This window comes from Gavia stellata, chromosome 4 (assembly GCF_030936135.1).
Source record: "Gavia stellata isolate bGavSte3 chromosome 4, bGavSte3.hap2, whole genome shotgun sequence".
Taxonomy (NCBI): domain Eukaryota; kingdom Metazoa; phylum Chordata; class Aves; order Gaviiformes; family Gaviidae; genus Gavia; species Gavia stellata.
The window spans coordinates 28,672,246-28,685,921 of NC_082597.1; the positions used below are offsets into that span (position 1 = coordinate 28,672,246).

General features: G+C 37.8%; 1 protein-coding gene across 1 annotated transcript in view; it reads right to left on the reverse strand.

Moving 5' to 3' along the window:
- Positions 1–844: 844 nt before the first annotated feature.
- TES (testin LIM domain protein) overlaps positions 845–13,676 on the reverse strand; it is a 29,071-nt gene continuing 16,239 nt past the window's right edge. Inside the window, exons 3-7 of the mRNA XM_059816620.1 lie at positions 9,194–9,446; positions 7,707–8,042; positions 4,175–4,390; positions 3,453–3,611; positions 845–2,273 (exon numbers count right to left, since the gene is read on the reverse strand). Coding sequence (XP_059672603.1) covers positions 2,082–2,273; positions 3,453–3,611; positions 4,175–4,390; positions 7,707–8,042; positions 9,194–9,446 — 1,156 coding nt within the window. The 3' untranslated portion in view covers positions 845–2,081. The remainder of the gene's footprint in view (positions 2,274–3,452; positions 3,612–4,174; positions 4,391–7,706; positions 8,043–9,193; positions 9,447–13,676) is intronic.

Here is a 13,676-nt window from a genome sequence, read left to right on the forward strand (position 1 = left end):
CAATCACATTAAGGAGAAACAGAGCCATTACATGGGGTGGCAAGGGCAGGGCAGGAAAGTTGCACAACAGCTTTTCACAAAGAGTTCTTTATAAAGATCAGCTGCATCTTCTAGAATAGATGTTAGTGAGTGGGTGAGGACCCATGCACTCAAGTAAAACCCAGACACTATTAAGCCATCCTTACAGATCATCATTAAATTAAGACCTCATCCCACCCCTGCAATGGCCTTCTCACAGCATGGCCTGTTACAGATTAAAGAGCACTTAACCAGAAAAATGAAAATACCTTCTCTTACTGAGGCATCCTGGTTTTCCTTAGTTTAAAACTGCAAATCTGGCAAGAATACAGCCTCATTGGTATAAGCGGAAGACACTCACTTTTTTGTACATCCTGAGGATCCCTGAGAAAAGCTGTATAGGCTTCCAGAACACGGAGCTAAAGTTTACATCTCAATTTAGACAACATACAAAGTATGTATCTCACACCAGTATCTTATTTTTGTAGTACTCAAAGGATGACAATGCACTTTTTCTCAGCACATTAGGTCACCTGTGTGAATTCGAAACTTCTCATGCTGTATCTTAAAGTATCAGACCATAGTTTATGTGAACAGAAAGTAAATTCACACTAAGTTCTGAAGTTACGTATTTGTTGGAAAAAGACCCATTATTTTGCACCTATAAGCACATCAACAATATTACACAAAACAGTAAGCACTTTACAGTAAAACAGGCCTTAAGATTTTGGAAATAATGTCAAAGCTAAAGAGAAGTATGGAAACATTTCCCCTTCTCTTTGCCTCCCCTAAAGGGGGTTCAACAAGAACAGAATTAGTAGAGAACTCAAGTGAACAACACTAATTTTTATTTGTGTTACAATACAGCCACCATAAAACTTAAGAGCTGAACATATGACTTGCATAGATTTTTGGGTTTTTTTTTTAGGCCAAAGACTCTCCATTCACTGTTTGGCACAAAGATAGCCAACAAGTTTCACTGTAGATCTGTAATTCTTAAGAAAAAGAAAGAGAACCACACATTTGGTTTATCTAGTAAGCAAAGCTAATACACAGCTGTGATATTTTTCCACTCAAATACTGGAAGTCTTCTGGGAAAGACTTCTTTGTGCTTTGGTTAAGAACTTCCAAATCAAAAGCCTACATATGATCCTTTTGCAGAATTACATTCTTGGAAATGCATACATTGTGTGCCACATCCCTCTGATAGAAGGCACAATTTATGAAAAGAACATTCATGAAAAAACAGAAGCCAGTTCTGAAAGGGTAAGAGTGACACCCACTAATGTTGGTGGATTTTTGTTTTTTGTTTATTTTTTTTTTAAATTTGGGCAAGACCTTCTCTTATATTCCGCCCCCCCAATCTGTAAAGTAATTTCAATATTCATAAAACAAAAACTTTCCCAGGCATGAACAGTTGTAAAAAAGATGTGAGCCACCAGTTTTCTACTGGCGCAGTGTTATTTTACAAACTATATCTGAGAGTAGTCACTATCCCTGAAGAACCCATGTGTCAACAACAAGCAAATGATTACAGGCAACTTTTTTTTTTAAGCTTCGTTGTCCCTGTATACTTGAGGTCTATTGAACAAAACTGTATGTGGCAGTAAGGCTGATCATTTTGTCTAAAGTGCTTGACGAAAGCAGGGAAACTATAAAAATGATAAATTAGCGAAACCAGAAGTGGAAGAGTTACATTTATCATACAAAACAAGAAAAACTGGAGCATATTCACATTTTCTTTTTCCGTTAGACAAGATACAGCAAAAAGATCCTTCACAGTGAAAAGCTCCCTTAAAGTGTATATAGTTCATGATGCATTTTTTTTCTTACATTTCTAGGATATGAAGTCATTTGACACAAGACTCAGGAAGAATGTTCCAAAAAAGAAAGTATTATTACAACTAAGAAATGAAGATTACATTTAGTCATTAAAAAAAATCTTTGGGAAAATGCTATTTAATACTTTCAATAACTTTAAATGCCCCAGTACTATATATTTTACAGTAGAAATGCAAGAGCCTTTGGAACGCAGCAATGCTTGGTTCTGTGCATGTCTTCTCTTAAGACATCATCTTTTTCTTACATTCCACTGAACAGAAGACCATCCCTTCCACCGGCATGAACTTCTGGCCAATTAGACACTTGCTGCAACAGGAACACAAGAAGCATTCCTGTGTAGCATGCCAGTTGAAGTTGTTGTATGTCACACGCTGAACTTCTGGATCTATAGCATTATGACAGCCTTGGCAGATCTGTTTAGAAACAAGATGACACTTAAACAAAGCATACACATCCTCTCTACAACTCCAATAAAAGATGGAATTCTTAAATATTTTTGGAAAAGAGAGACAGGTGTTAAAAGAAGCATTTGAAATAAATCTCCAGCTTTTCATTTTCATTTATTTTTAAAGCAGAGTTTCCAATCAAAATGCAGCTGAGGACACAAAACAAAATAAAATGCACATAGTTAGTTGCTGCTGGGACTAAACTTAGACATTTATAATGGTTAGGATTTCCTAGTACCCAAATAATGGTAAAAACTTGTGCCAAACAGCACAGATCTTTGTATATTAACCCATACATTTGAAGATATTAGTTACAGATCTTCCTGTGCATTGGCAGCTGTAAAGCAATGCCAGAGAATTAAAGGTTTCTAGAAAGTCCTGGATGTAATTAGCCTTAAAATCTGGTTGTCAAAAGATTACTTAGATCTCCAGCTAATGTTTTAAGAGAAAAAAAAGCCTCTCCAAAAGATAATTCCTCACACCTACCTCAGAAGATTATTAACTGTCAGCTAGAGATAACAGTTTTTCCCTCCATTAACTATATAAACAGTCTAGATGCACATTAGACTGAACTCCCAACTAATAGCTAGTTAATTGGTAGATATGAATGGACCATGATCTCAGATCAGCATAACCAGGAATCAAGAACTACCATCCTTTCCCAAACTTCATTTTTATCGTGTCAGTCCCTCTCCTTTATAACTCGTGTGGTTAGAAATACAAAGAAACAAAGTCCTAGACTGCAGTTGCCACCACAGGCTTTTAGCACACCAGCTGAAGTTGAATCCCACTGGTCACAATGAACTATGATTGAGACAAACTAAACTTTTAGCAGCATTACTCATTTTCACCTACTTTACTCCTCCTGATACAAAATCCTGCTTCACCACTAGCAAAGTTAAAGGTATTTTCAGAACAGCCTCCCTCCCTGCCAGTGCCTTTTGTTCAAGTTTATGAACTGACAAAATACTTGCCTGCTTTTAAGGTTTTTTTAAAAGGGGAAACAGATGATTGACTTGAGCCTAAACTTGCATTAAATTTATACTCTTCAGACACTCCCACACTGGGAGAACGTTAAGAGTTTCAGGCTCCATAGATGTACATTCCCTTCCTTCACAGCACCAACACATCTGGTATGGATCTTACCGCAGCATGGTTCTTCACGTAGCAGGGTTTGCAGACTGGCTTGTCATTCACCATTACATAGATTTCCCCAGCCAAAACACAATCACAGTCAAAACAGCAGAAGTGTTTCAGATGCCAGTTTTGACCTTCCGCTTGAGTATATTCATTGCTGAATATTAGCTACGAGGAAGATACAAACAAATATTGAAATATGCATTTGAATAGTATTTCTTTTAATAAAGCTAGACTCAGGATGTTTTGCAGTTTCCAAGATCTCCAGGTGATTTCACTCATTCCATTCAAATGATTTCAACAACAAAATCTCGTTTGACTGTTTTCCAAAAGCCTCTATTTCATTTATTAAGAGCCAATAAATGCCAAAGACACCAGGCAGGCTGTTCCCTATATGCTGCACAAGGTGTAATTTAGTAAGGTGCTCCCCCTAGTGCCCTTCATGGGGAAACAACTGCATAATTAATTAGGACTTCGTAGAAGAATTTGCATTTATGTATTACATCATATGTCACTGTAGACCGCATAAAGTCCCCATCAAATCCAAAGCAAGCTATGGATCTTCCTGAATGTGGAGCATCCATATCAATTTCAGTTCCTTGCAATTACAATCAGCTAAAAGTGGTGAAGGTACATCGTGTCCCTGCACTGAAATATTTTACTAAAAATCATATTCACTTCTCAGAGGAGCAAACTTGTGCGCTAAAATAAAGGACTAGGGTATTTCCTACCTCATCACATCCAGCACAGCGGGGTTTTTCGCTATCACAATAATGTCTTCCACAGTACAGGTTACCATTCTTCCAGAAATAAATCATGTCTACCAGAAGTTCACTGCAGGTGCAACAGACAAAACAAGCTGGGTGCCACAATTTGTCATATCCAGCACGTTCTGCGTAGACAGCTGGGTCACCTTCTTTCATATTCAGTTTGCAGCGATAGCAGGACTGGAAAGAGGTTATTACCAAGTTAAGTAATTTTTGAAGAGGTACATTAATAGCAATTATGTATTACTGACATATTTATTAAATTCCACCTTCCCAGACTGAAATTGAAGCATTACTTTATACTACTGTCTGATTATGGGAGTAACATGATGCCACAGTACAGGTTTAACTAAGCAATTCAAGATGATGTACATTCCACTGACATAGCACTAGTACTACTTACATGGATTATTGTATTTTGCTATGTTCATTCTTGCAACTACAGTCCAGTTCTTTAAAAACAACAGGCAATTAAAATTCATGTTATGCTCTATAAGCCTTACATACTCAAGAATAAGGAGAGAATAATAAGAAGCCTCCAAAGCTAACTGACTAGACTACGACTAGAACACAGGCCAAGAAAATGGCTGTACTTGTAGGTCATGAGAAGATCAAGCCGTATCTGCATCACTGGTGAGGAAAAAAAAAAGAGTGAGTATTTCAAACTCATTCTGTTTAAAGCTGTGTTCTAGGGATGCTAATCACTCATGGCTGCTGTCCAATAGTCTGTGATTAACGATATTAGGATGGTGAGCATGATCTTGGAAAAGGGACTACAAAATTTATGAACACAGCTACACTACAAATAATTCCAAGAAGTCCATAGTCAGTCTTCTGCCCTATACCTGCTTACAGAAAGGGTCTTGTCATCAAGTCAAAAAACACAGGGGGCTTATGTTACCGAAACAAAAATTTTAATCTACAGTTTAATCACCAGCTTGGCATTTCCTGCACAACCGTTGGCCTGTGGACTGGTTGAACATCCTGGGAAGGTTTTCTCCATGATTCACACTACTACAAACCCAGCCACAAACGGCCTTAGTTTTTAATTGCATATCTAGATATTATTATTTTTTTAAAGTGTCTCAGCTGTAAGGCATATTGATCAGATTCCCACACTTGTTTCAGACAAGCAATTTCAAAATATACACAGAAAGACATCAAAAGGGGGAGAAAGAACAGCCTGGAACAGCATGAAAGGGAAAGTGTAAACATATGTGTACATAAAGGTTTTTGACTCTTCTTTCTACTTCAGACCTCAGACTTCAAGAGGACTCAATTGGGTTAAGTAGTTGCATGGATCCAGATCAGGGCAAGCCAATTTGTTTACCTACCATTTGCAACATCCCCAGCCTAGGTGGTTAAAAGGTGCATAAAGAGATTTGCTTCTTTACAAGAAGAAAATATGCTGAATATCCATTTTTCTGTTATTTAGCTTTTAATCATGGTGAAATAGATTTATTTTTATAAACAAAGGCAATTATTATAGGTATATTTACATTGATAGTGGAGACCTGGGTGTTTTTGTTTTGTTGTTTTTTTTTTTTAAATCAGGTTTAAAAAAGTTGCAATCCATTCCTATAATGAAAATGAAATTTTCAAGAGATTCTATTTACCACAGCTACAGGAATACATGCCTTCAGACTCAGTCCAAAGGACAATGTACAAGAAAATCTGGAGAACTAATGGATGGAAAAAAGTATAGACAAGGATGGCAATTCTTCTGCAAGTTATTTAAAAGCTCTTCTCTGTACTGGTGATTTTGAATTGTTAAAAAAAAAAAAGAAGTTGAGATAATGCTACAGCATATAGCTGAGACTAAGTCACATTACAGAAATCATAAAAAATACTTTAAAATACTATGTCTAAATCCTGATTATTTAGCCCAGAGTAAACTCAGTACCTAGCAATAGATAAGCAACTAAAATGTTCACTTACACTATTAAACACTTCTAAGCCTCTTTAATTACTGTGCACATTGATGAGATATGCCTGGCCTAAACAATAGCAGGTATACTCAGTTAGGTGGTTGAGTAAGAAAACCTAGGAAGTGAGAAATAGATGTAGTGTAAAAACAAAGCACCTTTTGATACAATTACTCAAGAGGACGGAGTACCTCCTGCCCTTGACTTACTGTAGTCCAAGCATTGTACCCACTGGCCAATTGGCAAGGTGTCTATTTCTATAGGTCTTTCTTGAGGAGGTAAGCAAAGAACTGCTGTGGTGAAACTAAAGTAATCCAGCAGGAGAGGCTGGGTTAAACGAAATGACAGCAACCTAATCAAGCCATGATAAAATAACTTTTTTAGTACCTTAGAATCTCTATGACAAGATAATGGCAAAAATAACTGCATAATTAATTTTAGGAAGTAGCTACAGGTAACCAAATGACACAGCATATGACCAATTAAGGTAAGTGGGCATGTTCACAGCTAGAACTTGTGTTAATTTTATATTCCATATGAATTACACCAGAAGTAATATATTGTGTCAGTTTAAAAAAAACAAACAACAAAAACACACCAAAAAAGCACACTACCCTCCCCCAATAATACTGAAAGCTACATTATACAACCATGTTAACAAATAAACTTTTATCTCCATCTAGAACTTGTATATTTATTTTCTTTAAGTAAACTGGAGACATAATTTTTAGGATTTTTTAATGTATAATAGCAACATTTCTGGAAATCAAGTTACAGGAGCATTTGCCACTCTGAAGTGAAGGTCTACCTTTACTAAACTAATTTAATGTTATTTCAGTAATCCTACCTCTATTTTGTATTCATAATCGGTAGCCGAGACACATACAGCAGAAGTTAGCAAGTTATGTCAGAAATAATTTATCAAGACTCTAGTTTAGAAATATCAATGGAAACTGGGTAATTTTACATACCTTATTTTTTGTTGAGCTATTACAAAGTGGAAATCAGATGCCAAAATAAAAAATAGATTAAAAAGTTTAAATATGAAAAGAAGGCTAGTCAAAGCAGTTGTTATACAGCTTGGCTTTTTGGACACAGGAGGGAGAGGTGTTACCTTATTATTTCTTAGTTGCATTTAATTTTTAAACACAATTTCTTGAGTGGGTAATTTTGGTGCTCTTCCAAGAAAGAAGAGAAAACAAGCTTCTAAAATTAAACTAAACTCTTCAAGAGGAGAAAAGTGTAGCAATTAGTTTGTAAGACTACACAAGCTCCTTGATTATTATTCTGTAAAAGCCACTCTGCTATACTGTATCTCCAAGCTAACATGTTTTTGCAATGAGGATGAAAAGGTAACTTAGGAAGTTAATTGCTGCAATGCACTAAATACAGTCAGAAACCAGGGTTCTGTGCAGACATTCACAAAGTTTTCCAGTTCCCCTTCTTCTTCTTCCTCCCCAGATCTTCACTATTTCAAGTTAACAAAACAAGTTAATTGCATTAAAATGACCAAAGAGAGCACTTGGATAGTAATATACCTTCTTGTCTTATCTTTCCTTCCTTATACTTACATACTGAGATGCCTTCTGATCTGGGGACTTGTCCTCCACCGCTCCTACAGCAGCTGAGGTGCCTCTGTCACCGCTGTTCACATTATTCTTGTCAGTAGCTCTTGTTTCCATCTCACCAGGGAGCTTGACATCTCCTACACCAAGCGCCTCGTTTTTGTACTTCTTCACAAATTGCTCCATCTGCTTAACTTCATTGGGGGAGAGCTCATGGCATTTTGAAGGATCCTGATCATGAGCAGGCAGCTGCTTAGCCAACTGCTTCTTCCTGTACTGCGCACCTTCTGAGCCAGCAACAGGCTGCTTCTCCTTGGGTAGCATCTGCATATACTGTCTAGCCTGAACCAGGAGGAATTAGATATCAGATGCCACTTCAACTACAGACGCATCCTTTTAAGCAAACACATGACTAAAATCATCTCTACTGTTGTTAGCGACAGTCAAATTTGTCAAAAACAAGGTTCTTTCCATAAACATTAAGCTCCCAAAATGCAGTAGATGGAGATAAAAATACAGCAGATGTATTAATTGGCTTCTTTCCAGAGTAAGAGACAGGCTTCCTTTTAAGCCTTTTACAGAACAGAGTTACTAATTCTCAGAGTAAACAATAATTAACATTTACACAGCACCTTGTCTCTTCAAAGCTATCTAAAACTACTGATCATTAGTGTAGCTTTAAAAAGTAGAAGCTGAAATACTGCCTGGGGCACACAGCCCATTGCAGAAATAATTCTAGCTAAATAAAAAACCTCTGGTTTTAACAAAGCAAGGACAAGCCTAAAAATCAAAGGGGTAACTGAATATTAAGTAATAATCAATTTAGATACACCAAGTTTGATTAATTCACTAACAAAGGGTATTTTGAGAGGTAGGTCAGAGATAACGTGATTTCGCCATAGATCACACAACACTGCAGTGCAGTAAATTAGCAATTGAAGTTTAAAGTAAAGCAAAATCCTCAAAAGGCTATCTACCAACTCATCTACTTCAGCTGAAAACATACTGGAAGGGAGCTCTTCTTTTTGATGTCAACACTAACCCTGTTTCTTACCATATACAGTAAAAGCTATATGCAAGACAGTGTTCCCCTTAACTTTAAACAATGACATAAGTTGTTGTGGGGTTGTTTTTGGGTTTTTTTTGCTTTTAAGCCCACACTCCATGCAAATTTTTCACGTTTACTAAAAAAGGCAGGTTAGATTAATTGCACTCCAGGGACTTAACTCTAATTTTATCTACTAAAAAAACCACCTTGTTCCCCCCCATTCTCAAGAAGTTCCACAGACAAGTATCAAGATGGCATCATCCTGCAAGATGACACAGGCAAGACTCATTAAGCAGGCACCATATTTTTAGTTTTGAGGAGGAAGAAAAGAAGAGGTACACACAGAATGACTACAAGAGGCAAATTTATCTTTCTGGTAAGCTCTGCTTCTCTATCTCCTGTCAACTCCTGCCTTGAACATGAAGAAAAAGTGGGTTGGACTTACAAGTGTCTGATTCTGAACAGGAGGAGCCCACTCATAAGTGACAGTATTGATGGATATGTTCTTCTTGGCCGGCACTGGATTAGTCAGTATCATTACATTGCGTTTATACATGGGAATGCCATCATTCTTCAGCTTTGCAATAAGGGTTGTGTATTTTGTATCTTCAAAGAGTTTCCCCACTTTCCGATCTTCCTCATTGCTTGTGAGGACATCATGCTCCTCCTGCCCACATTTGCAGTTGCGGCATATTTTTCTGAAATTTATGGAAACAGCAACAAAGTTAGTTTCGGCTGAAAATTACATCTCACACCAGCTGCACAGTAACATCATCACTGGGAACCCAAAACCTTGTTTTCAGTGCTTCGATTAGGGAATACACAAGTTATTCTGCAATATATCAAACACCTCTTGAAGATATTCTTTATTTCTCCTGTTGTATTATTTACATTCTTTGTTCACAGAATCACTGAAGTTGGAAAAGACCTGTAAGATCATCAAGTCCAACCATCAACTAACACCAGCATGCCCATTAAACTATTGCTTCAGTTACATCTCAGTACTAGTCACACACACACGTCCACTACCAGATTTATTATGGGTGGTCACCTATGAGTTAAATGCATCAACATGATCCCCCCCAGCAATCATTTATTTGGACTTTAGTTTTTCAGGTTCTTTTTATACACGCAAAATTACACACAGTATACTATTTTCTTCATAGGCATTTCACTGTATGCATGATATTTGGTTATCACAGGGTTGCTATCAAGTGGAAACAAGTATTTCCTAGAAAGGAAAAAAATGCATACAGCCATATATACAGTGTAATTGCACCAAGTTCTGTTCCAAGTTCAGCATTTAAAAGAGAAGATGAAAGAAAAGTGAAAGGCTTATATGGACAAAGCCTTTCAAACAGCTCTGAACCAAGTTAGAAGTACTCTGGCACATGCTGTATGGAGAATTTTCACAGATAACATCCTTAAAAGGTAGAAGGCTTTACTTGTATATGAAAGAATACCATTTATATCTAACACATTTGAATTCCTTTGATTAAGGAATATTAGATAGCAATTTATTACCTTAAAAATAATTAAACAAGTCACATATAATAAACCGAACCTTGGATTAGAAAAGCTAGTTTAGTATTTATTAATGGCTTCCCCAGAGCTTCAGTTCAAAGCAGTCAGCCACAGTCTATGGAAATTAGAGAAGTTGGATGTTAACTAAAGGTTCTTATTATAGCCTAAGAAAACAGACCAACCTTCTGGATCTCTGGAGTTTGAAGAAGAATGAGTAATATTTTACTCCATTATTTATTCTTCACAAAGCAAAGAGCATAAAACTACTACCTGCAAAATGCTCTCAACCCTGCTTGCCAAAACCCATCGAACTCTAATATTGTTCTGCATCTTGCTTTCTAAAGTCTTGAAGGCAAGAGAGATACCTTAAGATAAGGTATGTAACAGGTACATAACAAGAACGCGCCATGACTACAGCAGGCCCATTAGGTGATGGGAATGGAAGGAAGAAGGAGGACCTGCGTGTAACTGGTCATCTGAAGTGACACACAGCCAGCCCCAAAGATATGCACTACATATGTACACCAGTTTATGATGTAGGGTACTATCATTTCAGTGTGTGATGGATGCTGCCCTGGTCATGTGATTATATATGTTACCATAAATTATGGTGACTAAGTTATGAAGCCCACTCCAAATAAAAACAGCTAACTCTGCAACAGAAACGAGCCACTCGCTCTAAAAATAACGAGTGAAATAAGAACGTTAAGCAGACCAGACTCTGCTTTGCAACACAAAAACCTGAAGAGATCAATAACTGAAGTGTAGGCTGACAGCTTGCATGACTTCCAACTCATTTCCACAACAGGAAAGGTGCACAGAATTTCAAAACTGATACTTATCTGTATACCTAGTAAACACTAAGCACTTTGCAATCTCCCAGCTTACTAAAACATTCAAGCATGAACTAGTATTGCCCATTAAGCCTAAATACTGTACTATGCATCTCAAGCACTCACAACATAAAATTTTGCAGGATCTTCAGCATCAGTCTGCATGAGTCCTTTACCTAGCTAATACTTAGAGACTATTTAATATACCAATAAAGCAATTTATATTCACTTTGTTCATCTTCTAAGGTGTGCACATGATTATACCTTATTACCAACTCTCAATCATGAGATCTAATACTAGGTGACAGAATCAGACCTTAGTTTTTGCAGGTTTATTACATCATGACCACCATGCAGTTATATACCTCAGAGCACACATGCAACTTGAATTCAAGCCATTAAGTCCACTTGATCAATAGCTTACCAGATATTTTCTTCACTTTTTCAACTTAAGTCTCTAGCAATCGTAAGTCTCAGTTTTAGTTTTGCCTCTTGACAGGACATGATCTAGTAACTTTGGTGAACCAACAGACATTCTCAGGTAACCTGCACAGACTCATGCAAGTATAGTATAGTCTTGCTGTCCAGAACTGCTCTGCTTGCAAAACAGAACTCAGTAAGAACAATTCGTATCATCGTACTGCCTGTGTGGTTGTAACAGCAGCGTGGCAGTCTGTGCAGCTCTCCCCGCTCTGTACAGCATCTAACTACAGTGAAGTGGCATCAACAGCCTGCAGAGCCCAGAGCCATCCCCAACAAGCTGTGGTGGAATTCTCCCCCTGAGACTTTCACATGTGCTGGAAAAGCCAGAAAAGCACCTTATTTTTGTTCATGTCATGAAATTGCATATCTATTTTCTAGTAGAGACTTCTTGCAGAATGCAGAACAGCTTGGAGATCCTGTTTCTGTTTCCAACTAGGAAAGTAGCCCGATTCAATTGCTTTTATCCTCAGTCTCACCTTGAAGGCTTAACATGTTTCACCAATTTCAGTATCAGCGAGAGATTTTCTGTTGTCCTGATAAACAGATACTTGCAAAGAAGTGAAAGCATACAACTTGTCCTCAGGTCCTTCCTGGGTCCCACCGTGAGGACCTGCATAAAACTACTGTGCTTTATACTTGCACTGAAAAGAATGAGATACTCGCTAACCTCCCCCCACTCTGGACTTACTTAAAATTAAGAATTTGACTCTATACATTTTAGTCTGATGTTATCTCCTTGCTATTTCAAGATTAAGTGAATGACTCTTTGCCTACATGCAGTTTGCAAGAAGCTGTTATAGGGGCTATGTTGCAAAATTACAGCCATGGTGGCCCTGGCATTAGAGCTTGTGGATAATTAAGCCTCCAAATGCAGGAGCAAACAATCCAGAAAGAATGTGGAGAATGTCAAGTCACAACTGATGTCAGCATATCTTAATAAGTCACAGGAAAATCCCTGAGGCTGTTGCTATTTTCCCCTGCTCCTCTAGGCTCCCCTGGATCTCAGCCACATGAAGATGTCTGTATACTGCCAACAGCCAAAAAAAAAGGTTTCCTCTTCTGATTTATAATCCCTTTTCTTGAATAATTTCCAGTCCTAAAAGATATCCAGCTGACATTAACACATAACTCTTCCTGCAGAGTACTGTTTACAAGTTAGTGGAAGAAGGTATGACTAAGTAGCACATCAGAGTCCTGTTCATTAGTCACTGTCCCTTCTGCAGAAGGAATGTGGCCCATTACTTCTACTCAGAGTAGATCAGCTGGTCATTTCTTTGGCTCCGATACAGCTATCATACTGTAGTGACCCCATCCCACTACCTCAAACTTAGGCTTCACAAGTCTGTCTCATAACTGCTGCTTAAATTTTATTTTTGGTGTTAAAGCAAACACCTCACATGTGCTAGGAAAACCAGTCGCATGTATATGCACACACGTGTATATTTATAGACTTAGATTTATCTCTTTTGGCTCTATCTAGAAGACAGGCAGTGAGAATTTCTTCTTCTCTCCATCTGCATTGTCAAGAAGATTTTCCCTTCACTTGAGGACATTCATCAAGATCCTTACTGAAGGATGTATTAGAGACTCCTGCTTACGTGTTCACAACTCTCAGGACTTCAGTAAAGGAGATAAACGTTCCTCCAGCCAGATCTCAGCAATTTGGAAAGTCTTTCCCATTCAAAACATGGAAGATAAGGAGGACGCTTCAAAATTTGTGGAATCAAAAGTTGGACATCACTGTAAAAGACAGACTTAGTAGATCGTGTCTTGCTTCCAAGTCTTGGATAGGTAGAAAGAAGAAGGAAGGTAAGCAGATTCCATGCTCTTTCTCAGGCTGGCAAATTCCTGTGTCCTGGATTTCTACTGACAGCAAGGATCAAAGACTTACAGTTCCTTCTCCAAAACCAAATGTCATCAATCCTCCAACTTTTCTATGTTTTGGTGTGTGGAGAGGAAGAATAATTCAGATCACAACCCTTCCTACACAGGCTTTGCAGTGGCTCCTAGTAACAGGAGGAGGCAGCTGCAAGCACAGAGGAGCCCTCAACAAATATCTGGCAAGTCTTAAGTCTTGTATCCTCCACA